Raw genomic sequence first — 26,676 nt, 5'->3', positions numbered from 1 at the left:
TGCACATGTTCCCCCTACAGTCCCTCGCATCAAGTGCATAGGCGATATTGAAGTCTCTGACATATATTTGCAGAACAAGACATTAAATTATATCCCAAGGCCGTATTTGTGCTACCCATAACCCTGCAGACTACTACGCATAAACAACGGAATTCCAAACATGGGCCATTAGTCTACCATTCAGCTCAATCATAACATCGTTCTTCCAAGAGCAATACTCCCGCTTGATTCACCATCACAAGGCCTACAATCCCACCTCTTGGAACTTTGACTCCCGGTTTGGGCTTCCTATCCTCGCTTTCTCCGCATCAGAGCCAAAGGCCGGTGGCGGTGCTAGAGCTTCGTCGAAATGGTCACGGGCTTCCTCAAAGCTCTCTCCGGCGGATGTCGCTGTTGCTCCGCTTACAACACGTTCGGCTGGTCTCCCACGTGCCATACTGAATTCCTCTCCATCGTTGGACAGGGATGAAACATCTGAGTGGCGATCTTCGTCAACAAAACCGACGTGAGGAACATACGTAGGCTCAACAGCGCCTAGGTCCTTTGGTCGATCGGTATCTGCAGATATGCGGCCGTCTATCGACTCACGAGCTGGATGGCTAGCGTTCTTCGAAGACTGAGACTGAGATTGGGGCAGCGAAGTGGAGTTTCGGAGAGTTGCGCCACCAATGAAACCGGGTTCTTTCTCTTTTGTATCACCTTCAGTCTCTGTCGCAGGAGCATGCTTTGAGCGGCGCTTCAACTTGCTTAAGAGTGATTTGAATCCTTTCGAGGGTCCTTGCGACGTCGGCGAAGTTGGACCAGCTGAATCATGTTCAGCTGTATGTTGGACTTCTGTAGGTGTAGGTTCCTGGTATAGATCCTCGTTGTCGCGTGGAGCTTCAGCATCCACAACTAATGGTTCAGCCGCTGAGATCTCTTTTGATTTGCGCTGTTCTCCTGTAGTCTTAGTCTTCTCGGCATCCTTCGCTTGTTTCGCTGCTAGCTTCTCTTCAGCCGCTCGTGCTTTCGCAGCCCTCTTCTCTTCTTCTGTGATTATGTTAGTGGCGTGACAAACGATTCAGCGAGAACTACTTACCCCTTCCTTGCTTCTCCTCCGCCTTGATCTCAGCGGCACGCTCTTTCTCGGTACGAACACGGCGCTTCTCCTGCTCCATGTCAAGTCGGCGCTCTTCTTCTTCAGCACGTCGCTTCTCGTCCTCGGCAAGGCGCTTTTCGGTCTTCTCCGTGATCTCGTCCAATGTGGGCTGGATCCTGGCTTGGGCGATAGCATCGATTTCACTCTGATCCATCCATTTACCATTGCCGATGTGTACTCTGCCATGGTTTTCCATACGGGCCTCGGAGTTGGCCATAGCACGCTGTCGCGCCTTTTCGTCCCAATCATCTACCATCGCAGATGACATCTTGCCAGTCTCATCATAGATCTTCTTGTCCATACCCTGCATCTGCGCTTGTACCTTACGCTGTGCTGCAGCAAGCAGGGACTTGCGATCGTTTTCGCGCTTCTTTGCGTCCACATCGGCCAGTTGCTGGTTGAACTGTTCCATCTGCGAGCGGATTCGCCTCGAGCGAAAGTCGTCTTCGTCAGAATCAGATGTGTCCGCAGGAGCTGTCTCAGAAGCACTGTGTGCGCGATTACGTCCACGGCGCATGGAGAGCTTCGATCTGGTCGGCTTATCGTAGCCGTAGTAGCTTCGGTAGGCGGCGTTCTCGTCATACCCTATCTTTGCCAGTCTTTCCTGAGCAAGCTTTTGTGCAGCTTCTTGGATTCCGATGTAGCGCATAGCTTGCTGCTTGATGTCAGCCTCGCCAGTCGCCGGTTGTTGACTATGTGCCGCAGTTGCTCCAGTGCGGGCGATAGACTGGCCCGATGCGCCATCGATGTGTTGCTGTTGCACATCGTAGATCTTCTTAGCCATAGATATGGCAGAAGCTCGAAGAGCATCGTTGTGCCTCTTCTCCTCTGTCTCTAGTGCAACAGGCGGAGTGCTGGTATACATGTCGCGCGATATGCTCTTCGCATGCTGAATACGTGCTGCTTCCATGGCGCCGTGTCCGTGGCGGTTGGAATCAGCAGGACTAGCTTGTGGTTTCGCACGAGTAGACGCACTATGGGCAAGCGTTGCTGCTCCCAGTGCATTCCTGGCCGAGTTTTTCGAGTCTGGATACAGCGGCGCAGCTGGTGGGTTTGACTGAGCGCGCTTACGTCTCGACGCAGAGTGGGCGTCGGTGGCCGCAGTGAAGGCGTTTTTCCTGCCCTGGTCTGTATATCCGTAGTCGACCTCCGGCCCGAGACCTTTCTTGCTCATAGCAATAGTAGCAGCAGAATGGCCCTCAGCACTAGCTTCGGGATGCCACAGGTTCAGCTTTGCGCCGTCTCTATGAGCGAGAAGCGCTGCTTTTGAGCCTGCCGCGCTTGCTTCTGGTTGCCACACAGGGGCCATTTTATAACCGTTTGCGAGCAACGCAGCCTTGCCTGCCGCTGAAGATGCTTCAGGCTTCCACCACTCCGGGCTCTTCTTGTTCTGGTTGGCAAGTAGCGCGGCGGCTCCGGCAGAGGATTGAGTGTCAATTCCGACGACGGGATAGCTGGGAAGGTCTTGGGCCTTCGCGTATTTAAGACTCGTAGCAGCGCCTGTGAATGTTCGTTAGGATATGATGTAATGCGATCATCACAGTTTTACACTCACTCGCTGAGGAGAGCTTGCCGTCGGCTCCGAGCGGGTTGATAGGTTTTGCTACGTTTGCTTTGGCAGGGCTGCCGTGGTTATGCGAATAGAGCGCCGCTGCAGACGCCTGGTTTTGTAACACGCTGTTCTTTGGCTGATGCAGATGCGCGGATGGGTCAGGGCAACGCATGTTCCTCTCGGCGGAGGATCGTGGTGGAGCCGCCTCTTCCGTTCCCTTCAAGGGTCTGCTGTCAGCAGTGGGGGCCGCACTCGCAGTAAGAGCTGTCGTCGCCATTGTGAAAGAGCGTTTCGGTGCAAGACGAAATTGAACCAAGAGCTGCTTTGAGGGCGATCACGGAAGATGAAAGGGAAAGGCAAACGCCAGCCTGGGACACAGTTTGCGGCGCCCTTCATGGCTAAATGACGAGAAGACAGCAATGATGTCATATCAACTGTGGAGGATCGCCGTGAGCGTGCGTTCCGCGTGGGAAATCTCACACCAGCCTTACTATCTTGGGGCTGGTTCTAGCCCGCGCCGGACATGACCTTGCCTGTCCAGACGGAAACATGCGACAGACTCACCGAAGTAGTCAAATCATATACCCAGTCCGTCCAAGAGGGTTATCCTGTCTCCCAGCATCCTTGCGCACATCTGAAGATCACAGACCTGCGTCGTGCGAACGAAGCACATCATTTGTATACAACGTTGCACCTTGGTTTGGTGGAACATGATAGCCAAGTTTCAATTTCTGAACGCGTGCAAAGTCAATAAATCTTTCCAGATGGTGTCCTACTTGAATTCATTGATCACGATAGCACAATTCCGGATATCCATGAGCTACGAACGATTATGGCGCGCTTCTATCCTGATGGTTGTCATGATGCCCGAGCACCTCTATTGGTGCGTGTTTGGCTTCAGAAGCAAAGCTGGATTAGATGCGGTTTAGTGTCAACTTAACTACGTCACCGGGTCTCGACCTTCCAACCTGATCCAGTAAATAGCTATACCATCATTCTTAGCCTCGCACGACTAAATGTATTGAACATGTCTGAACTACAAACGCCACTCAAAAGCATATTGAACTTTCGCGATGTCAGTCAGTTTGTCAACCAAAAGACCGGAACTAGGTATATTGCCCATGCGACTCGAAGACAATCGTTGGCTGACCATACTACAGCCGTTTAAGGAATGGCTTACTATTCCGAAGTGCCCGACCTGGTGCGTATCTTGCACATGTATCTTGGCGCGAGGCTGACTGTAAAAGATGAGGCTTCTTTCCAAGACAGGCAGCGACTTTTGAAAGAATTTGGCGTAAAAAGCATCATTGATCTACGAACAAAGTACGTAGATGTAACTGGCGGGAGCCAACATCGTGCTAACCAGTACAGAACGGAGCACATCGAACAGGCGCAAAAGCACGATGCAAGGATTAAAGCGTCAGCAGCAGTTCCTCAGAGCAATGACGATGTAGCAGAGCCCCTCAAGATACCCGGCATAAACTATCACGAAATCAACTTCAACGGCTCAGCTTTCTCGCGCATGTTGCTCTCAAAGCTCACATGGCTCGAGTTTTTCAAGCTCGTAGGGCTTATGATTACTGGCTACCGCAAGGATGCCATCAAGATCTTAGCTCCTCACATGGAAGACATGGGGCTCGTCGGACTGGCCGAGCAATCCTTAGACGTGTGCACACGCGAAGTCACGCAGGTCTTTGATGTACTAGGTGAAGAGCAGAATTGGCCAGTTCTAGTCCACTGTACACAGGGCAAGGACCGAACCGGGCTCATAGTAATGCTGGTTCTCTTGCTGCTCGATGTCGACGAGAAGACTATCGACGAAGACTACCGACTTTCCGAACCAGAACTTGAGCCAGAGAAAGAAGGAAGATTAAAAGAGATGGCGTCGATTGGTCTGACGGAACAGTTTGCGACATGCCCTCCGGACTTGGTAAGTAGTGTACACTCCTATATGCTTGGAAAGTACGGCAACGTTGAGAAGTACCTGGAGCAAGCCGGTGTTGCCAAGGAGAAGGTGGACTTTGTTAGGGGGAAGCTACTAGTAAACGTGTCTTGAGCGTGCCCCGCCCATGCTATGAATAAGGCTTGGCAGAATTTGAAAATTGTTCCTATCTGTACGGGGTTACAAGACGGCTGGTTGATTGAAGAAGCGTGTATGGATCATACGCGTATATGACCGAAGAAAGAGCGAGTTCACATGCTGTGATAACGATACCGTGGACTACGTTCCATATGCAAGAGTGCTGAGTTGTGAGCACTGTGACTTTCTCCACGCTCCACAACCCTTATCAACGGCAGAGTTGTGCTAGTAATGCTGCAACGTATATCGCGCATATCCAAGGCAGTCGCCGTCGGTGTGCTGTTCAATGTTTGGAGCTAGGCTTGGAGAGTTAACCATCTGCAGGGGCAGGCGCAACCCCGGTGGGTGTTCGCTTAGATTCACCGCCGTTAAAGCCTCCAGATCCCAACACGTTTGCTTCCCATCTTGCAAAATTGCTCAGCGGTGCGCAAGATGAGCAGCAATACCTCTGAGGAGAACTTTGAGTGGGTTGAGACGCCACCGGCGCCCTCGCCCACGACGCCCGCCTTCGACTGCGGCGTCAAGACGACTTCGGTAAGTTGTTGCATCTGTGCAATTTAACGAGCAACCCCGCCAGCCATTGAGCATCAACATGGAGAGCTAGCACGCTGACATTCGACGTCCAACAGTACCCGACCATTGCGAATGCTCCTCTGCCTGCAGAAGGTTCCGGTCGCGACTCGTTCAACAACTATGCCCTCATCTCGCTGCTGGTTGGCATCCCCGCCTACATCACCTGGAGCTGGGGTATGGGCTTCAAGACATGGGTTTTCCTAGCCCTTGTCCTGTTCCTTCCTATTCTAGGACCATTCTGGTGGCTTACCTCTGAATTCGCACCCCGCAAGAACGAGAAAGCCAAACTTCCCGGCAAGCCCATAGAGCACTACCTCAAGTTCACTAAGCCCGAGGACCGCGACGCATACTATGGCAAGAAGCAGATCCCCATTGAGACGTTTCAGGAGAAGTACTTCGACGGTGAGGTCGAGCTCAATGGCGACATGCTCGAGATTCTCGAATGGCGCCACGACTGGTCCAAGCCCCGCTTCACCCTCGGATTGATCAAGCACTTCCTCTTTGGCATGATCCCGGAGATGATTGTTCACTCCAAGTCTCAGGGTAGGTAACTCGAACACCTATAAACTGTAGGTATATGCTGACCCCACTTTAGACGAAGAACAGGTCCGCGACCACTACGACCGCGGTGACGACTTCTACGGCTGGTTCCTCGGTCCTCGTATGATCTACACCTCCGGCATCATCTCCGACATCAACACTGAGGAGAGTCTCGAACAGCTACAGGATAACAAGATGTCAATCGTCTGCGAGAAGATCGGTCTGAAGAAGGGCGAGAAGATGCTCGACATTGGTTGCGGATGGGGTACCCTTACCAAGTTCGCCTCCGTCAACTACGGTGCTCACGCTACGGGTGTTACTCTTGGTCGCAACCAGACTGCTTGGGGCAACAACGGCCTCAGGAAGGCTGGCATCGAAGAAGACCAGTCCAAGATTCTCTGCATGGACTACCGTGACATTCCCCTCCCTCCTGGTGGCTACAACAAGATTACCTGTCTCGAGATGGCTGAGCACGTCGGTGTCCGCCACTTGAGCGGTTTCTTCCGTCAGGTCTACGATATGCTCGATGACGACGGTGTCTTCTTCCTCCAGATCGCTGGTCTCCGCAAGGCTTGGCAGTTCGAGGACTTCACCTGGGGTCTTTTCATGAACAAATACGTCTTCCCCGGTGCCGATGCTTCTACTCCTCTGGGTTTCGTTATCGACACCCTCGAGGGCGCTGGTTTTGAGGTCAAGATGGTTGACACCATCGGTGTACACTACTCTGCTACTCTTTGGAGGTGGTACCGCAACTGGCTCGCCAACAAGGAGAAGGTCGTTGCCAAGTACGGCATCCGATGGTTCAAGGTAAGAATTACTTTCGTATGCCTTTATCGCTAGATGCTAACTATGCGCCAGATCTGGGAATACTTCCTCGCCTACTCTACGATTGCCTCCCGCCAGGGATCTGCTACTTGCTTCCAAATCACCTGCGTCAAGAACCTCAACGCTGTCCACCGTATCGACGGTATCAACACCCAGTTCAGTCTCTCTGCTGCTCTCGCTGCTAGCAGGGCGAAGCTCTCCAAGGCCCAGTAAACGTCTTGTAGAACGATGTTTCTGGTGTATCACGTAGTATCGTATGCATGGTAATCAAAACGAATGTAAACACAGAAGAAGCATGTACGATGGTACTCAGGATCTACAAGAAAGAGACGTTGGGGATTAGGGGATTAGTGGGCAAAGCAGAGAATTGTCATCGCCGAATGGTAGTTTTCAGTGGCCCCGGCCGTTGATCTAATACAGCCTAAAGCGGCTCGTAAAGCATTGATGATTATGAGGATATGGACACGTATGAAGAGATGATGTATCTGAGAAAGCATAGAAGAATCTTACGCATCTCACCACCCTGTTCATACGGCCTGTTCAAACGGCCTGTTCATGAAACAGTCCGAGAGCAAAGTAGACCTGATTCTCCACTTAGTGATGGTGTCTAGTAAAAGTATTTGTAGCCGTTTCTCCGAAGACGGCAACCATGCCCAATCGCCTATGTTCCCCACTCGGCTCTGCATGTGTTCCCCACGATGCCTTTACCTTGACTCATATTCCCCACTCTGTAGCCGCTTTGCAAAACCGATTAGAGCCATTTCCAACATGCTTCTTTTTATAATTTTAGAGAGATTATGAATAATTTATTTTTCGTTTCCTCCATCAAATCAGCCAATCAGAGCTCGATACCAACGGTGGTATGGTCTAGTGGTATGACGTCGCGTTGTGGCTGGCGGACAACTTAGCTTGTCCTGATCCAGATCCGCGCCAGCCTGGGTTCGAGTACGTTCCCCTTCATTGAGTCGGTTTACTGAGACATTGTTACTAACATGTCTATAGTTCCCAGTACCGCCAATTTGCGACACCTCTTTTTTGCCTCTTTTTTTCCTTTTCGACCTCTCACATGAAGTGTACCATGGTAGGCAATCATTGTTTTTGTTCCCAGATTTATTGGTGGATATAATAGACAGCAGGTTTTCTGGTGTTTGCTTCTTTGTAGTTTCTCTCATCTGCAATGGTAACAACTAGTCAAACTTGGGCAGTACGTTGACTTGACCACCCTATACAAGGAGGAAACCCAACAAGTGCAGCAGCAAGAACAACAAGGCTATGCAGCCTACGATAACACTAGATAGAACAATACACGAAATTCAAGAGCAATATTGGGGTTCAAGTCATTTATCTTCGTAAATCATTTCTTATTACGTACCGTTGTAGTAGGCAAAGAAAAGTTTCAGAATCTCAGAAGTGTACAGTTCTTCCATTGAATGGGGTGCTCATGTAGTCCCAAATCGAGAGGTGACGTGTGATTCTACTTGCACAATATTCGCTGGAAAAAGCCGTACTGAAAGGGCAGCACACATCAAGGAGTGATGAGATCAAATTCCACAAAGGCCCAATATAAGGCCAAAGGGTTTCATTCCTACCAGACGCCCCATGCATCCGCAGAATCTATCCATTGTCTCAACACACAATAGTTGTGCGAGACTATCCAATGTAATCCCTGAGACACTATAATCTTCAACCAAGAAGCATCACCTCTTCCACCCACTTTCCTCCAGCACAGCCAACCTCCTCCCTATACTGCCAAAACAAACGCAACTACAGAATAGGACACTTCCCACCCAAGTTACGACAGCTAAGTTCTCGTAACTAACCATGCCAGCGAACAGCTCTGGTGTAACGACTGGTGCTGGTTTCCTTTTTATATGTATGGCTGCCCATGGACGGGATTTGCGTGGCGTTTGTGGTGGCTGGTAGGGACGGTGAGGGAAGAACATCTGGATTCGAGAGGAAAATGAAGGATGTGAGGATAGAAGTGACGGTGAGTGAGACAGAGAGGCCGGGTTTCGAGCGATCGAGGATGTACCAAAGGGCGGGGTTTACGAGGGCGAGAGTTAGGGTGAGCTGGAGGGTGGATTGCCAGGGGAGACGGCGCTAGGAATCAAAGTGTCAGTCGACGTCCAAGTATATAGTGAGGTAGTACCAAGGAGAACTTACAATAGCAAATGCTATCCCGACAAAAGCTGCCACACTCCTAACTACATCATTGATCTGCTCGCTGATGGGTGAATCGTGTGTATCCGCCTCCTTGTCTTCCATCTGGCTCTCTTTCCGTTGTGCATCCCATACGAGATCAACGTATGGAAGCAAACTTCCCAAGGTAACTCCAAATAGTCCCCAGGTGGCAAGGTAGGCCTGACTCTTGCGATCAACACCTTCAACGTGTACAGCTGCCAATTGTCTCGTCTCGTGGAGATGCGAGACGATGACTCCGTAGATGACGCCAAAGACGTACAGGGCTACGAGCTTGCCCAAAATCACAGCGTATTTCCATACGCCGTGACGCGGTTGTTTGATCGCATGACTCCTCCGCCTCCCTTCAGCTTTGCCCTTGTTTGATCCTTTCCTGGCCTGGTTCTTCAAGCTCAGTCCGCCATCAGGACTCCCCATCGCGGTTTCCCGGGTCTGAAAGCCCATGGTCATGTGTGTGGGTGTCTCGGCACCAGTCCCCCATGGCGTTTCCGCCGTGCTCAGTTCCCCAGCCGTATTCGCACCCGTCTCGTCGTATATGCCGGATAAAGTGCTACTCGTCATGTTCAAGTAACTCTTGTTCCGCGGCGGAGGCCTACTCTCCCTCTCCTGGTCGTCCGAGTCGTCATCGCGCGAATTAAATGTCCCCAGCAAGCGGGCGTTGAGCTGAGCGAGGAAGTCAGACGATCTCCGGTTCTCGGTCGCGCTCGGAGGCGTTGCCTGCGAAAAGGCGTGTGTGGGCGAATCGGCCGTGTCGTAGTTGGATTCGAAGTTGCGACGCGGGATGGGGCGGTAGATATGTAGCGGAGGTGGTGCCGCTTTCGCTTTCGAAGGGTCTTCTTCCATGGCCGTCGCGCTCCAGTTCCGACGCGGGCAGGGTTCCGCAAACTTTGTTGTCAGGTGTACAAATCCAATGTAGGCTTGCGATTACAATAAAAGATTAAAGCAATATGAACAGCGAGCGTCAAGAAGTAAAAAGAGACAAGCTATCGTTCGCAGCACAAGCAGAGCCGCGTATTCGTATAATCGTTGTGTTGTTTAGAATGGAACGTAAGTTGAACTCTAACCCCGAGTCAGTGCGCGTGAGCTTTTGAGCGTGTGCTCGGCCTTGTACAGGCATAATTACTGGAGCCTCGCAAACATACCTCGTATAGGCAATCAAATTAATACAGCGACCGGAGAACTCGTACGAAAATGCAGTGAGGGGACTATGAGGCACATGTAGGCTAGTACGCTGATCTGACGTTGTTGGGCCATGCTCTTGCATGTGTCACGGAATGGCTTTCATGTGAAGATCGGCCTACTTTCCGCCTGTGGAGCCGATGTCATCTGCATTCTCAACAGTTCTAGTGGATCGTGCATGTTTCATTATATGCGGCTACCCTGAGCTGGAGAACGTACTGATACACAAGACGCTCGCTCTCCAGTGACGCTAGACCTCTGCGGTTGTGGCTTCAGATGCTGTCTAAAACACAGCTGCGAGAAAAACCACTTTTGATGCCCTTCTCCAAGCGCAACCGACTCCGGCAGGAAATGCTCAGGAACCAAATGCACATGTTCTGCCATCATACGCCCCACGTTTACGTCGTCCCATCATAAAGTTTATCGTTCCACTCCTTGTGAGCTACCCCACTACTCTCTGTCCCCGCTCAATCGACGATAGGCTGGAGGATGTTGCCGCTAAAAGATATGTAAGCTCGTGGATGCAGCTAGATATGCTGTCAAACTTACGCTACAATGTTGGCCCAACCGATAAGACGCCAATGCTTCTCAATACGTCGAGACAGCGCAACCTTCTCACCGATTTCTGTGCATGCGGGGGAGGTGAGGGATAGACGAGCAGCATCAGCCTTGACAGCCACAACCTTGGCACCGGTTGCAGTTGATCCGATGTTGACCATCTATGCGATTATCAGCCTTGTTCTAAACACACAAGGGATCAAGACTTACCAAAACTTCATTCTTTGCAAGCTTGGCTACCTTGGCCTGCTTGCCATCTGCAGTCTTGACACCGAGCAATCTTCGGAGGAGGAAGTAGTTGACTTCGAGCTCGGTGTAGATGTTGGGAAGATGTCCACGGAGACCAAGGACGAAACCGACAAGACGATCCGCACGACACAGAGTAGGGTCAACGCGTGTACCGACACCTAGAGTATGTTAGTTGAAGAATCAGTGGTGTTGCGACTAAGATTGCGTACCGATCAGTCCTCCCGGAACGGCGAACTTCAAGTCGTTGTGTTCGGCAAATAGGGACACTACTCTTGAGAAGATAGGCTTGCACTGAATCTTTCCGGCACTGTCCTTTGAAACGATACCGGGCCTGATCTCAATCTCGTCTCCCAGCTTCAGTACACCAGTGAGGATACTACCACCAGCAACACCACCCTTGAGCTCATCAATTTCGGCACCGGGCTTGTTGACGTCGAAGGATCGAATGACAATCATGTGTGGCTTCGCGGAGAAGTCTCGTACTGGAACTGGGATCTTGCTGATGAGGTGTTCGTTGATAGCATCAATGTTGAACTTCAGCTGGGCGGAGATGGGGATGATGGGAGAGCCATCCGCGACGGTTCCTCGGATGAACTTGAGGATAGATTCGTAATGCGACGCAGCACTGTCCTCCCGCATCAGATCAACCTTGTTTTGGAGAATGATGATGTGGTTCAGCTTCATGATCTCGATGGCAGCAAGATGCTCACTTGTCTGCGGTTGCGGGCAAGATTCGTTTCCAGCAATCAAAAGCAGTGCAGCGTCCATGACGGCGGCGCCCGACAACATAGTGCTCATGAGAATGTCGTGACCAGGGCAGTCGACGAAAGAGACGTGGCGCTTCAGCCTGTATTTTCCCTCGCACCCTTCACGCTCACAAGGTGGGTCGACCTCCTTGTCGCTCTTGTATGACCGGTAGCATGTTGGGCGCGGGCACTCTGGGTTGTCACACTGGTAGATCTTCGCGTTCGCGTAACCGAGCTTGATGGTAATATTCCTCTCCAGTTCGTTCTTGAAGCGGACCGTCTGCACACCGGAGATGGCTTTTACCACAGTACTCTTTCCGTGAGCGACGTGACCAATGGTTCCGATGTTGATTGTGGCTTGGCGTGAAATAATCTCAGGCGACAGTGGGTTCAGTGTAGTAAGGTCGAGCGTGCTCGGGTCTGGTTGTTCGCTTGTGCGCGTTAGCTATATGGCGCAGAGCCTCACACATTCAACACGTACGGAAGCTCTGGGCGCTCTACGGGCGCCACGGGTTCCCGGCCCTTCTTCATCGCGGACTTTGGCTTTGTCTCCTCAATCTCTTCCTGCTCAGACACACTCTCGTCATCGCGGTGGTCGTGGTCGGACTCGGACTCCATGCTGGGCAACTTGTTTGGGGGGTTGGGAATTCGGGAGGCAATCGAGTTGCAAGTTTCGGTTGTTGGGAGATTGGATTCGTCTGTCGTAGAGTTGCGTTTGTGGAGACTGGCGGCAGGCAACTTTCGAGTTCAAATCCCACACAAAGTGACTCAAACCCAGATCCGGAACAGCCCACTTGTGGCGGGGCTGCGCACAACGTCAAAGCGCCTCGGCGAAAGGTTCCGCCGGTCTCAAGAAGAAAAGCTTTCTCGCCGCCGTCCCTTCCTTTCCTCTTCATTGAACAACGCAAAAAATTGCACACTCACGAAAAGCATTTTCTTTGAGAGACCCGTCGTCTACGGACGGTGTGAGGTTTCCATGAGAACGAAAACCGTCTGTGAAGTGGAGAGGAATACTTTGGCTGATCTTGGGTGCGGTTTCTCCCTGCTTTTGCAGTGGGAGAGAGCGCAATGATTGGTCGTACATTACATGTTTACGTGACGTTTTCGGTGGACTGCAAAGCTGTGTGCTTGATGCTAGGACATGGTTTCGACGCCATGTCCTGTATCCGTGTCTGGGTTGCATTCCTCGGCACCTGCAGCGTACAGCCATGTTTGGATACTGCACTGTCTCAGTCATCCAGTCTTGTATGATTGTGTACGAGGCATTGTCAAATGTTGCCTGTGTAATCGTTGACAGCTCGGTTGTTTTCAAGCAGCTTCATTCTGCAGAGATAAACATGCACTCTTGCCGCATACAAGGAAGAAACTGAACACTTGACACAAGCTCTTTTATTCCGCTGCCCCTGCTAGTGGGGCTAGATCCAGAGTTGTTCTTCCTTCAATGGGGACATGTCTGGAAGGTGCGAAACTTGAATAACAACTATCTGCAATGGACCCGCCACCTAAAGCAAATGACCCCCAAGTGTCTTAACGGAACATTTATGTACTTTTTGATGTGCTGATACCTTGTATCCTTGGCGCAGTAAGCTCTTCCTAACCGTCACCTACACTTCTCGTCGAGTTTGCGATGTATACCGAAGAACACGATGTTGATCACACAGTCTTTCCACTATCACATCTCTAGATAAAACCTTGTGTGCTGTGATGCACCTTTCGTGTGTGGGGATGGATACGGAAGGGTCCAAGTCCACATCTCTTTGGGACTAGCTTCGTTTGTGCCACGTGGAAACCCCATCGTCCTCATCTTCGTACCTGACTTTACATGCAATTGAAGGATGGCAACGGAACAATGATGTACATGGAACGATCTTAGGTCAGCTGCATCTACAGATCTACGTACCCCTGGTTATATAAAACACGGCTATCCTTGGAATGAAGCCTAGCACGAACCGCTAGTACTGGTAGAGGCTACGGGCTGGGGAAGCGGGATGCTACCATCCGATACCCATCAAGAAGCACGGATGGATAAGCACGCCGCGAAAGAGTATGCGGATCATCGAAACTTGACCCAATCTACCAAGACGGGACACACTGTGTACACTGAGCATATCGACATGTGTCTGCTAGTTGCAAAGGCCAGACCGTCGTCGCGTGCCGCCTCATCAAGTGCGGCGCCGGTATCCCGCTTCCTAGCTGCATGTTAACGACGGAGTTAAGATGTACCGTGTGGGCTCCAGTTGTTGATCTGACACAGACAGTTCAGAACCTCTCACAAGCGCGCCGTATCGGGAACCAGTCGGCTTGCTTTTCAGGCTGAAACATATCAACTCGTCGACTTGGGGCACCACTGGCCTCGACATCGTCATTGGCCCAGACGCCTTCTGATCGAGAGGAGCCGAGTGTGAGTTGGCAACCCTTGTTGGTCGAGATTGGACCACCTCTTCTTCCGACGTTGGCGCTGCCTTGCTTTTGCGCCCTTGCGCCCGCCGACTATGGGATATGGATTCTGACCAAGCGCATGAATATGCATACGATCCCGGCCTTTCGGTTTCACACTGGCTGCAGTCGACTGAGCTCGACCATGCCGACCAAGATCTGGGAACCTCGCCCGAGCACTACTACTCCGCCTATACTACGACCGAGCACACAGCACCTCCCTCACCGCAACGCGGCATCGACATGCCCGCAGCGCGGCAGCGGCAGCCCATGACGAACGGTGCGCGTACAACACCCAAAGCGACCCCGAGGTCTGCCTCTGGTCCTGCATCGCCGCCCCCAGCGACTCGCTCCCCTCAGGTCTCCAACAAAGTCAGAGCCCTGGCAGAGCGCTTCGAGCAGTCGCCCGGAGCCAGCTCAACCACGTCTTCGACTGCAGTGCGCTCGAGATCTAGGACACCGAGTCGAGCTGGGGCACACGACTCGGCCAGACGCACGAATGCATCCATTTCGTCGACTGCATCGGCTGCACGCCCGAGCAAAGAAGCCTCGTACGGATCGCACAAGTTCAACAATCTGAAGCCGCGAGACCGGCCCCAGCCTGCCCCAGCATCCCCTCGAAATGCGCGAAGGACGAATGGCAGCAGGAGCAGCATCGACCAGCACATGTCAACCTCGACGCCCAAAAAGGTCACCTCGCCAAATCGGGCGTCAGCACCCAGTGGGAGGCAGCTGTTTGGCGAAGTGCTAACTGGACAGGATGTGTTATCGCCAGGGTTTGGAATCCCCGTTTTCGAGAGCACGCAGGCAGACGCTGCACAACCTTCGATCTCGTTCAACAGCTCGCACCATGGACGGTCTGCGAGCACTGCAACATCAGCCTTCGCCGACGACGCGCAACCCACACCGCGCACGCAGGCACATGCGCAAGAACAAACTACACCACGGTCGCCCCAACGGCACACGCCACGTTCGAGGATACCAGTAGCGACACGTCGTTTGAGCGCGGGCTCAGACTCGAACTCGTCGACACGGTCCGTCAAATACACGCCAACCCGCGCAATGAATCACAGCAACCGCGCCTCGCCGACGAGAATGGACAGGGTTCTGGCTGCGGCGGCAGGCGCTCCAGTCTCCTCCCGAGGCACAGACCAGTCAACGCTCCCCGCATTAGCTTACCGTGGATATCGCGAGAGAGGGAAGTCGCCCTTGGGAGTGAGAAGCGGACCAAGTGTGTCTGCCGTCGTGAACGCCCCGCCTCCACCAACGTCGCCCCGCTTGCGCAACTCGAGAGAAAGACAGCCGCTCCAACCTTCGCCCGCATCCCGCTCGACGAGTACCGGCCCCCATGGTGAGCAGGAATATTTTCCACTTGCAAGTAGCTTCGATACGCCGCAAGAGCAACCTGCGGGGCTGCCCGGTGTTGCTGAAACCGAGCAATCTCATGGTACCCGTGAGCAGACGCAGCGCATTTCGCGGGATGAGCACTCGTCACCCTTGTCAGAGCAACAACATCTGAGCCTCCAGACGTCTAGTCTGTCTGTACCACTGCTCGAGCAACCAGCGTCAGCCATGACCGATTTTGACGAATCGCCCGTACTGGGGCTGCCAGGAAGCTTTGTTCTTACGCCGCCGACGGCGCATCAGGAGTCGGAGCACCAGCTCTTGCAACCACATATTTTCCACCCTCCACCACAGAGGCCCGCTCCTCAATCACCTGAGATGGAGAAGTCAGAACTAGGTGTTAGGGAATCAATACCAATCATGCTTAGCGAAGAGGAGCCACCAGAACCATGGGAACCCGATTCGGGGAGCTTCAGCGCAGGCCTCAAGGCTTTGGCGTTTGGGTACAACTCTGAGCAAGCACACGATGCTAGAGACATGCCATCCATGTCTCGCCACGATACGAAAGGATCGCTAGGCGATTCGGCCCCAAAACGGGACACATTGTATCCGGATGACTCCGCAAGCGTTGCTCCTTACCAAACACTTGGCTCGCTGACGCTAAATACCGAGACTTACAGCGTCGTCAACTCTGTTTTAAACATGTACCATCAGTCTCCCGTTATTTCCCCGGAGTTAGCCTCGGTATCGAGAGAAAGGGTGCAACAGGTCTCGCCCGTCATTGCACAACACAAAGATTGGGCATCAAAAGAGTCTACAGAGACATATCTCGCTCGATTGCTGAGTGATGCTAATGGTTCGAAATACGACAAGACGAGGCGCGAGCCCGAAAGAGTAGCGTCCCCATCACGCCCAGATTCGTACACACCACAGCTACAGCAAGGTACACCAGAGTCTCATGTCGGCGGGACAGCGATCATTTACCCATCGTCCTCGCGACGCTATTCACGGGAATCGGCAGGCTCTACCACCACAACCATCCAAGAAGATGCGTCTCATTCCGGCAGCTCTTCCGGCGACCCTTCTCACAATGCATTATCACGAACCTCAACAGATGAGCATAAGTCGGTAGCATCCAACCGCATTGAACTTCCACAACTTGCATGGACCAATGGCGGACTTGGACTTGACCTACAACACAGTATGCCGCATTCACTCCCAGCTCCTCCCCGTCCCAACTACTCACCACCGCCTCCCCCTGTGAACCCATCTATTGATCAACAACTCTCCTCTCGACCTAACCCGTACAACTCTACGCCGCAACAACAGCAACAACTTTCACGATCCATGCTCCACGACGACAAATTCGAAATGCACCCCGCTCGGTCACGTACTCCTGTCCTTCATGTACACGAACAAAGCCTCGAGGACCGATACGGTACTCCACAACCTATCGAGTCTACTGTTGAGATACCATGTGAAGCCGAGCAAGGCGAAAACGGCCAGCCTGACCCTGCCAAGCAAGCTTTAATAAAGCGATATCGCACCTTGCAAGAGCTGCTTCACACTGAGCATCAGTTCTGTATAGACATGATGATTGCACACAACATCTTCGAGGCGACCGCGCAAAACCTGATGAGTGAAAAGGAAAAGAGGTTATTGTTCAGCAATTGCAAAGAACTGGAAAAGTTCTCTCTGTCGCTATTTCGTGCCTTCAAGAAGGCCGCGAAGCCTATTGTCAACTACGAGATATCACCTCCAACTGGCCCCTGGAACCGCGACTCCTCTGACGGTAAATCGTATGATTCTGGAGAATCACCAATGCATGCTCGACGGCCATCTGAGGACTCTCCGGATCAGTTCGAGAACTGCACTCTGGAGAACGATCGATTGACCACGATTGGCCAAGTTTTCTTGGACAATAAAGAGAAGATGGAACGACTCTACACAACATACTTCCTTAATCAGGATAATGCCAGCGCTTATATCAAGAAGAACCACGGCAACGAGACCTTATCTGGGTGGGTCACTGCTTGCTTTGAGCAAGTAGAAAACATGACCCAAGCGTGGGATCTGGACTCTCTATTGTTGAAGCCTTGTCAGCGCCTGTTGAAGTATCCGCTGATTCTGCAGTCCTTGCAAGAGATTACAGACCCTGACCATCCCGATCTGCCAAAGATCAAAGAAGCCTATGAGGAACTAAGAGCAATGAGTCAGCGTATCAACCAGGCCAAGGCGCGTTCTGATACTTTCCGCGCCGCCGCTTCTGAAGGCAAGAAGGAGAAGAAAAGCGGTCTTGGCAAGACTTTTGTCAAGGCCTTCATCCCCAAGGTTGACAAGAGCAAGGCATATGATGAGGCCGACAAGACTTTCAAAGACCAGGATTACAAATCGAAAGAGCAGAAGTTTGGAGGGCACTTCTTCCAACTTCAGATCGTTATTCGTGACTTCGAACAGTACCTTGATTCGATTACGGAGCACTATCTTCAACTCAACATTGTGTTTTTGGGCTTCATCACTGTCTGCGAAGTGGCGCCATCTGTGTATCCAGAGATCGAGAGCACGTGGCGAAAATGGGCTATGGCTCATTTCGAGCTGCAGAATAAGGCATTAGAAGATCACGTAAGTATTAGAAGATCGTATCATCAATATTCAGCTAACTGTGTCACAGAAAGCTGCCGTTCGAAGCCGCGTTCTGAAGCCTGTTGGTGACCTCTGGGAAATGTGGGTCTCTTATCAGAAAACCATCGAGCAACGCAAAAAATACCTGCTGTACTACGTCAAGCACAAGCAAGCACTTGATCGCGGCGAAAAGATTGACCCGGACATAGAGGAGTCATCCAAAAAGTTCAGTACAATTAACGACACTCTCAAGCATGAGCTACCTCTTCTCTACGAAAGAACAAAGGGCCTCATGCGCACGCTCATGACTCTGTTCATGTGTTTGCAAAAGGATTGGTACAAGACTTGCTCGAAGAAGATTCTTCCGCTACTTGAGAGCGAACCACAGCACACGACGTCCCTTCGTTACGACCTCGAATCCTACGTTGAGCGTTTCCACTCAGACTACAAACCGATGCAGGATCTCGCGAACAGATTGGGCATCATCAACAGGAATCTCCTGGTTGATATCTCCAACATGACGTCTCCTGTTCCGACGCTCTCTTCTGATGGCGGCGCATCGTCTCGTAACTCATCGTCGCGTCGTACTGAATCTATCGGGAGCGAGGCATCAATGCTCGACTCAAAGACCCGCAATAGCGGCGGTTATGCACCCCGATCACATCCTCGCAGTTTCGATAACCCGCCACGCTCTTCCCCTGCAGGACCAGCATATCCTTCTCTCTATCCACCCAACGCATCAGGTCGGGCTGGCCCTGGACCTACATCGTTACGGGAAGCCCGTGCACTCAGTCCTACATCTGATAATAGTGACGCCACCATAGTTCGCAAAGAGCGGCGCAACACTGGTCCTTCCCGCAACAATCACAACTACCTGGGTCTCGATGGCGCGGTAGACATCGAGCACTCACCGCTGGGAACCAACGCATTCGATTTCCCACCTCAACTTGGTCCATCCTTCCTCTCACCTTCGCAACCCACTATTCACACCTTCTCCGCGCCCACCTCTCAGCCAACGTCATTACCGGGATCCACTCGTGCGTCGGGTGTCTTCAACTCGGCGCTACCCATGTCCGATTCTCCTGCTCGCGGCAGCGTCGAGGACCTCCCTACTACACCTGCGGATACCGATGAGCCAGAGGTGCTCTTCTTAGCAGCCAGTCTCTTCGAATTCAATATTGCACACGATCGCCGTGAAGGCGGAATACCATATCTTGTGTACGTGCCAGGCGAGATATTCGATGTCATTGGTATGAAGGGTGAGCTATGGCTTGCGCGGAATCAAGATGATCAAACAAAGACAGTAGGATGGATTTGGGAAAAGCACTTTGCGCGCATTCTACCCGAAGATGCATAGTTCGGCTTCCAGCAGTTCATTTACCACGACGATCAGAATTTGCTCAACTTGGGTTTTATTGGGGGCGTTTTCGGCGAATGTGCCACCAACCCAGCGGCGTTGTGTGTGTGCGTCGTTCCTTGTCCGTTCTGGTTTCTTTTCTTATGTGATTCCCCAAACCCATCCTTCTTACCTTTCGAACTTCGACCAAACTCACTTTTTACGTTGGCCTTGTCCAAATACGCAAACTCTACGACTGCGCCTGCTGAGGCTGGGAGGCATTGCTGGCGCCCAATTTTGAGACCTACTTTCCTTGTATGTATTTACGAGAGAGATGATTTACAACACTTTCTGAGGGTTTTGTTCAATCTGGCATGATTGATGTGAGGTTTGGTTTATATTTGGCAGTGTCCTGTTTTTTTTTCGTTTCTTGGTTTGGAGAAGGGGTTTTCGTCGCATTAGTGTACAAATATGAACATTGAGAGGGTTTTGAATGAAGTGTTGTTCTGCATTGCAGCTACTATTCGGCAGGTGACAGTAGGTATTTATGACTGACGAGTGAATTTGATGGACTGAGCACAGATCTCATGTTAGCCCTCCAGATTCTACTCCTCCATTTCCGACCCAGTTTCAGAATCATCGTCGCCGTCGTCGCTACCTGACAGATCATCGTCATCGTCGTCATCCTCTTCGCCCTCCAGACCATATGCGTCTTGGAAGTCGGCAAGTTGCTTGATCTCAATCTTGAAGCCAGCGTCTTCGAAGTCTTTCTTGAGACCCTGTATAGAAATGTAAGCATCGTTTCGACACAAAAGGCAGAAGCAGGCGAGGAAGAACTTACGTCAGTCATAATACCACCACATGTCACGACCAGATCCGTCTTCTCAGGCACAAACACACCAGCTACAACCTCGTTCAAGATCTTCTTGACATCTTCTTCAGTCACCTTGCGCACCTCGCGAAGTGCCCAATCCTGCCAGTCCTTGCCAACACCACGCGTAACAAGATCAATAAAGGAGCTCCTAGCGGCATCGACAACAGTAGCGCGCTCATCGACAAAGTCACGCACGATACTAGAGATAGCACCTTCCAGCGCCAGCTTCTCAAACTCCTGCGTGCCATTGCCATACTCCTTGATGACCGTCTTGGCTTTGTTGTACGCGGCAAACACGTTGGGGGATTTGGAGATGCGGAATTTGAGCAGTCCTGTTTCGGGGTCACGGAAGAAGTTGCTGCCGTATGCGAGACCTGTGCCGCGGATTGACTGCCACATGGGGCCCTCGACAGCATCAAGATAGGCGAGTGCAACCATGAGGGGCGGAGTTGGGCATTTGTGTATCCCTTTGGTCCTTTGGATGTGAGAACTGCGAAGGAGGAGTCAATGGGCATGGGGATGATGTAGTGTGTGCCACCCGGATTGCGGCCGATATCCGATAGGAGCGCATTACGGTCGTCGATCGGGTTCACGGTTGGTTCTGGGCCGGGTTTGAAGGCTTCGGTGAGGTGTTTGAAGGTGGATACCGGGTTTGGCAGGGTCTCGAGGTTGGCGGTAACGAGGATGCGCATGTTGGAGAAAGTCAGTAGGTGTTTACGCAAGGCTTCGAGCTTGTCGAGAACCTGCTGAGGCTCCGTCTTGAGCAGCTTCAGGATGCGCTTGAGGTATAGGCCCTTCACAAGTGTTCCAGTCGCACGAACGGCTGACGCAGCATCGTAGTGGATCATGCGGTCGACTGCGAAGCTCATGGAATTACCGTCACGCTTCTCCTCAGGCACGTCGGCAAGCATCTTTTTGACAGCAGAAATGATGCGCTCAGTGTCGAACACAGAGTCGACGAGCATTGACCTCAACCATAAAACGACCGTCTCGAACTTGTCCGCTTCAGCGATGAAAGGGATGTAGATCATCTCAGAGCTTCCGATGTCGGTACCACGGTCCATGGAGTATTCAATGGTATCCTGCTCAAGCTTAGTGATAACCTCCTCGAACTCAATACGCTTTCCATCCTTCACGATAGGAGTGGCGAAGAAGTTGGTCAGATATACACCGAGCAGAGGCTTGAGTTCTGTTGGTAGTGATGCAGTTCCAAGGGCTAAGCCGAAATGCACAAAAGAGGTCGGTATATGCTCAAAGTGAATGAAGAGCGGGAGACCGTTCTCGTCCTTGTCAACAATTGTTTGAATGTTATTCTCCGAGGTGCCCAGCTTCTTCGCCAATCCAGAGCGTGCTGTGGTAGTCTCATAGAAGTGGATAGATTCGGTGCTTGGAACCTGAACACCGGCGATGATCTCTTCTGGGATGGGCTTGTCGTTTTCCTCTTGGGCTTCCTTGAGCTTCTGTGCGAGGTTCTCCAGTCCCTCTTCGCCCAGTTTTTCTTGTTGTGCCTTGACGCGTGCAACCTCATCTGCTTTGATCTTGTCTGAGAGTGCCTTGGAGGGCTTACCCAAAATGGAAACATGGTGAGCATCTACCATCCACTTGTTCAGGTACGCTCGCCATTCCTCCTCGGTCCATTTATCCAAGGTATCGAATACATCAAGAGTGGCCATCGCTTCTTCAAGGTGAGTTCCATTCCGGTCGCCAAAGACGTGGTCTTTGATGATCGGATCTTTGTACTCATCCATACCAATCTCAGACATGTATCGGGTTTGGCGCTTGAACCGATGGAGACAGTCTTTGAGGTAGCTCATGTCAAGCGGCTTGGAAGCGTGTTCTTTGAGGACTTCGAAGAAACGTTTCTCGGCATCTGCCAGCTTATCTGTCTCTACGGATGATAGGGTCCACCAAATGATCATATCGGTATGTCCTTTGCACCAAAAATAGACCATACTCGCAAGATGCTCTTTCTCGACGAGCGTGTTGACCAGGACTGAAACAGATGAACCAGCAAGGTAGTTGAGCAGTGTGTTGATGGCAGTCTCTCCAAGGTCATCGATGGTTTTAGGTCCCAGAAAGGCAATCTGAACCTCACCCGTTGATTCGTCCTCTTCTGGGAACTCGACTGTGTCGACGATAGTCTTGCTCAGCGGCGGAGTCTGCTTTGACTCGACCCATGGCCGCTTGAAGGGCGCATCGTAAGCCGGTACGCGATCAACAATCTGATCCTCGAACTTGTCTAGTACCTCCAAGAGATTTGAATGATCCACCTCTCCGATCAGTACAAGTCGTATGTTCTTGGGTTGATACATGTCTCGATGAAATTGGCGGATGCGCTCTGCGGTGGAAACTCGTAGATTCTCCATCAGACCACCTGTCTCCATACGGAAACCGTCGCCTTCAGGATAGAGGAGGCGGCGCATCTGGAGATCCATCAGATCACCCTGCAAGTTTTGACGCCCCTGCATTTCGGAGTAGACCACACTTGGGTCATTAGCAAATGGCGTACAAGTATTAAGTAGCACTCACCCTGCATCTTCTCCTTTGCCATCAACGTGATGTACCTCAGTGTAGCAGCCAGCATCGGTAAGCGTAGGTACAATGAGATGGTCTAAGTAGATGGGCAGTAGTTGGGCGAAGCCTTCCCAGCCTGCAGTTGAGAGAGTATACACTGTCTCGGAGACATCTGTCCACGCATTTGTGTCGGAGTACGATCGGGTGGCAATCTTGTCTAGTACACCCTTGAAAGGGTATTTCCGCGAGCCCATGAAGCAGAGATGCTCAAGGGTATGCGCTGGATCAGTTAGTAGAGCCGTGTTAGATACAAGCCAGGATACTTACGTGCACCCGAATCATCGTGAATCTCTGTGGCCACTGCAAAGTTGCCGTATACTTTGGGACCCTTTCGATCGACTACCACCACCCGAAGACCTGTTCGCTGCGATTCATACTGAGTGAACGTGGCGTCGGCATAATTTGCCTTGAATTGTTGCAGTTTCTTGAAATGCGACTTCTGCTGTATTGACCCCATAATGTCGAATTTGAAGGAGGGAGGGAACGTTAGAGTGAGATTTCTGGAATACACTTCTTCGTTGCTTAGGCTGCAGGCACAGGCCGCTCTGTCCGAATTGGTACTACCATTGTTGTGTTAGCTGACTTGCGAGACATATCTAGCAATGCATCGGTGCATTTGGGATGCAATACTAGCGCTTTGATCTAGATTTCTAATGTGATGGCAAGTATCAAGACTTACAAGAGGATAAAAAGAAGTACGAGTAGTAGGAAGCCACCCCGGATAAGGAACAAGGGAATGGTGGAGCGCAGGGCTGGAACAGGCGAGTTGTCCGGCAATAGTACTGCAGAGCCGCTAAGATTCTGCTGAATATACTACGTAGCCCTGACCCAAATTTGTCTTCTGCGATTGTCTTCAAACACACATGTGCTAGGTTCTTCAGTAGCCCACACAACTTGACCGTGGCGGGGTAAGTGTGGCGGGGCAGCGACGTACGAGTTGACGTCGCTTGGACGTCCGTGCAGCTTCAATGTTGGTCCTGCGACGTTGCGGCTGCCCTACGAACCAGCTCGCCCTTGTGCCCTTCCTGATATTGAAATGTCAATCGCCCCGTGATCACAAATGCCTTCGCAAGTTTCCGACGAGCAGCTAGGCGATGCGCTGCTGCAATCAGCCGCGCATGGGGCGTTTCCCCAGGACGAAGATGTCGCGTCTGCAACTGTACCTTCCAGCGCGCTTCCCAAGCTGTTAGAGGTGGTTGCTAAGGCACGAGAAGACACAAAGGTGTGTACACCTAGCATGCTTGTGAGTCAGCGCTGACTATTGTACCAGAACGAAGTACGCCAACTCTCAAGAGAAGCTGCTCCCGACGTCGATGGCTGGATAGCACAAGCACGCAAGCTGCAAGACGATATCAAACGCTCTCAGGAAACGGCCAAAGACATTGTAAAACAAGCAGAAGCTGGGAAAGAAAACACAGCTCGCGTCCAGGATGCTGCAAGCAAGGTCAGCCTGCTGCACACGGAGATTGCATACAATGAGAGCTTGGCACAAGCGGTAGAACAGCTGAGAGATATCTCGACATTGCTTGATTCTGCCCAGAGTGCTGCTGTGCATGGCCATGTCATGCATGCTATACAGACATTGGAGGATGCGGATGGCGCTTTCCAGAGACTGGGATCTTTCACGACCACGAGAGTAGTGGGTGTGTTGAAGAACAAGGAAGAGCAGCTGAAGAGAGCCATTGTGGAAACTGTGACGGAGTCATGGAACGGATTGATTTCGGTTGACAACACTAACCACAAGATCGCACTGCATCAATCTATCGAACGCGAAGCCAAGGTCGATATTAATACAACGGTCGAAGCGCTTACGAGACTGGGGCTCCTTGATAGCTTTGTCACCCGCTTGAGCCGTGATCTTGACAAAATCATAATCTTTCCCCGCCTTGCCATGGGTACCGACCGCGTCGTATCCGCATTTAGAATTCAAGAGGATGTCATCCAACGTGCAGGTCCGGTCAATGATGGTAAGGTAAAATCTACCTTGGAGGATATTCACTTGCTCGCCGAGTATCTGAGCACGCGCCTGCCGCCCAGCATCGCCGTCCCACTGTCATCCAAAGTTATTCCGATCGTCGCGTCTCGTCTGATATCGAACCTCCTTTTGCCTGCTGTGCCATTGTCCACAGATGAAATACCGCACTTTCAAGAGTCACTCTCATATGTCTTAGGCCTGGTGGAGTATCTCGATGAGCTTGGCTGGTCTGGTCAAAATCGTTTAGCTGAATGGGTGGATAAGTCTGCCGAGATATGGCTTGCTAAACAGAAAGAGGATGCGATTGCCCGAGTGCAAACGATGTTCCCGAAGAAAGTGCAAGAGAAAAAGACTGTTGAAAGGGTCGAGACGCAAGTCATTTCAAAAGGCGACGCGCTGCATGCTGGGAATGAACAAGAAGACGACTGGGCCGCTGACTGGGACGAGGAAGGAGAAGCCACAGAAGAGAAGAAAGAGACTATCGAAGAAGAAGACATGAGTGCCTGGGGTGAGGATGACGAGGTAGCTGATGACGAGTCGAAGGAGCAAGAGACCAAGGAAAAGCCAGCCGATGCAGAGGATGCCGATGATTGGGGTGCGGACTGGGATGACGAGACCGATACCAAACCCACTGCAACGCCGAAGCCTGCTGCAAATACGTCAGAGCAACCGAAAACGAATGGAAAAACTGCGTCCCAGAAACAACCGGCGCACCAGGAGGTCACACTTCGGGAGACATATACAGTGACGGCAATCCCGGATGCCATCATGGAAATCATCTTGCAGGTTATTGTAGAAGTAGACACGCTGAACTCACCGGAGCTCGTCAAGTCCGCGATCGCACCCGCAAGTGGAGGTCTATATGCCATTCCTAGTCTCCTCCTTGCGATGTACCGAGCTACTGCTGTGATGCATTACTCAAAAGATATTGCGAGTAACATGCTCATCTACAACGACTGCCAGCGGCTGTCGGATCGTTTGCAACTCTTCCTTCAAGAACAAGCTGAGAAAGATAAGACATCTACGTTGCCACAGCATTTGCAACCGTCCAGACGTCTCAAGCCGATGCTCGAATCTGATATCAAGACAATTGACGGATTCGGAAAGCGTGCATATGGACGCGAGATGGAGTCACAAAGACAAATCATTAGGGATCATCTGGAAGATGCGCAGGGCTTCCAGGGCTGTACTAATGTACCCTTTGCTACAGTCTGTGATGACGCTATCGCCACGACCATTGATCGCATAGGTGATGTGAAGCGACAATGGCAGAATGTCCTCTCACACAGCGCCCTGCTTCAGTCACTTGGCTCGTTAGTATCAGCTGTACTTACGAAGTTCATCAACGATGTCGAGGACATGTCAGATATTGCGGAAGACGAGTCCAGAAAGCTACACGGATATTGTGTTTCACTTGCTACTCTATCCCAGCACTTCCAGACCGAAGATGGTAACGGGGAGACGAGAGACATGGCCGGCATCTATACGCCCAATTGGTTTAAGTTCCAATATCTGAGCGAGATTTTGGATAGCAGCCTCGCGGATATCAAATATTTCTGGACCGATGGCGAGCTGAAGTTAGAGATGGAGGCTGAAGAGGTGGTAGGCTTAATTGAGGCCCTGTTCGCGCCTAGCGACCATCGGAGGAGAGCTATTGCAGAGATCAGGAGAACCAGTATGACATAATGAAAGGATATTGGGGGAGCAGAGCTATGCTCCCTCTTGAGCAAGTTCATGTTCTGCTAAACATGTGATGACCCTAGTCTAAAAGCACTATTCTGCGTCGAACACAAAGTGCTGCAGGATTCCTTGACTGATTATAATAAAACTTGAGTAAGCTCGATAACTGTGAGATGTAGAAGTCCTACAACCTGCA

General features: G+C 51.6%; 8 protein-coding genes across 8 annotated transcripts; 4 read left to right on the top strand and 4 right to left on the bottom strand.

The window, feature by feature from the left end:
• Window positions 1-244: 244 nt before the first annotated feature.
• Window positions 245-2,967, bottom strand: ALTATR162_LOCUS10588 (uncharacterized protein; the record flags this gene model as incomplete). The annotated part of the gene is made up of 3 exons (XM_043318225.1): window positions 245-1,029; window positions 1,079-2,638; window positions 2,694-2,967. 3 exons carry the CDS (start codon window positions 2,965-2,967, stop codon window positions 245-247), a joined length of 2,619 nt encoding a protein of 872 aa, XP_043174160.1.
• Window positions 2,968-3,717: 750 nt separating this feature from the next.
• ALTATR162_LOCUS10587 (uncharacterized protein) lies at window positions 3,718-4,746 on the top strand (the record flags this gene model as incomplete). The annotated part of the gene is made up of 4 exons (XM_043318224.1): window positions 3,718-3,800; window positions 3,851-3,891; window positions 3,938-4,013; window positions 4,062-4,746. The coding sequence occupies 4 exons, from the start codon at window positions 3,718-3,720 to the stop codon at window positions 4,744-4,746; spliced, it is 885 nt and encodes a 294-aa protein (XP_043174159.1).
• A 456-nt stretch (window positions 4,747-5,202) lies between these two features.
• Window positions 5,203-6,921, top strand: ALTATR162_LOCUS10586 (uncharacterized protein; the record flags this gene model as incomplete). Its single annotated transcript, XM_043318223.1, has 4 exons — window positions 5,203-5,304; window positions 5,400-5,886; window positions 5,939-6,690; window positions 6,742-6,921. The coding sequence occupies 4 exons, from the start codon at window positions 5,203-5,205 to the stop codon at window positions 6,919-6,921; spliced, it is 1,521 nt and encodes a 506-aa protein (XP_043174158.1).
• A 1,602-nt stretch (window positions 6,922-8,523) lies between these two features.
• ALTATR162_LOCUS10585 (uncharacterized protein) lies at window positions 8,524-9,750 on the bottom strand (the record flags this gene model as incomplete). Its single annotated transcript, XM_043318222.1, has 2 exons — window positions 8,524-8,808; window positions 8,872-9,750. 2 exons carry the CDS (start codon window positions 9,748-9,750, stop codon window positions 8,524-8,526), a joined length of 1,164 nt encoding a protein of 387 aa, XP_043174157.1.
• Window positions 9,751-10,553: 803 nt separating this feature from the next.
• ALTATR162_LOCUS10584 (uncharacterized protein) lies at window positions 10,554-12,257 on the bottom strand (the record flags this gene model as incomplete). Its single annotated transcript, XM_043318221.1, has 5 exons — window positions 10,554-10,584; window positions 10,636-10,805; window positions 10,855-11,051; window positions 11,103-12,070; window positions 12,121-12,257. The coding sequence occupies 5 exons, from the start codon at window positions 12,255-12,257 to the stop codon at window positions 10,554-10,556; spliced, it is 1,503 nt and encodes a 500-aa protein (XP_043174156.1).
• Window positions 12,258-14,138: 1,881 nt separating this feature from the next.
• Window positions 14,139-19,398, top strand: ALTATR162_LOCUS10583 (uncharacterized protein; the record flags this gene model as incomplete). The annotated part of the gene is made up of 2 exons (XM_043318220.1): window positions 14,139-18,041; window positions 18,091-19,398. 2 exons carry the CDS (start codon window positions 14,139-14,141, stop codon window positions 19,396-19,398), a joined length of 5,211 nt encoding a protein of 1,736 aa, XP_043174155.1.
• Window positions 19,399-19,982: 584 nt separating this feature from the next.
• On the bottom strand, window positions 19,983-23,282 carry ALTATR162_LOCUS10582 (uncharacterized protein; the record flags this gene model as incomplete). The annotated part of the gene is made up of 5 exons (XM_043318219.1): window positions 19,983-20,156; window positions 20,219-20,641; window positions 20,743-22,735; window positions 22,781-23,045; window positions 23,093-23,282. The coding sequence occupies 5 exons, from the start codon at window positions 23,280-23,282 to the stop codon at window positions 19,983-19,985; spliced, it is 3,045 nt and encodes a 1,014-aa protein (XP_043174154.1).
• A 603-nt stretch (window positions 23,283-23,885) lies between these two features.
• ALTATR162_LOCUS10581 (uncharacterized protein) lies at window positions 23,886-26,486 on the top strand (the record flags this gene model as incomplete). The annotated part of the gene is made up of 2 exons (XM_043318218.1): window positions 23,886-24,047; window positions 24,096-26,486. 2 exons carry the CDS (start codon window positions 23,886-23,888, stop codon window positions 26,484-26,486), a joined length of 2,553 nt encoding a protein of 850 aa, XP_043174153.1.
• Window positions 26,487-26,676: the final 190 nt, after the last annotated feature.

The sequence above is a fragment of the Alternaria atra genome (genome assembly GCF_907166805.1).
Source record: "Alternaria atra isolate CS162 genome assembly, contig: 34, whole genome shotgun sequence".
Classification (NCBI taxonomy): domain Eukaryota; kingdom Fungi; phylum Ascomycota; class Dothideomycetes; order Pleosporales; family Pleosporaceae; genus Alternaria; species Alternaria atra.
Note: the sequence above shows the minus strand (reverse complement) of the source record. Positions and strands in the feature narration are given on the sequence as shown.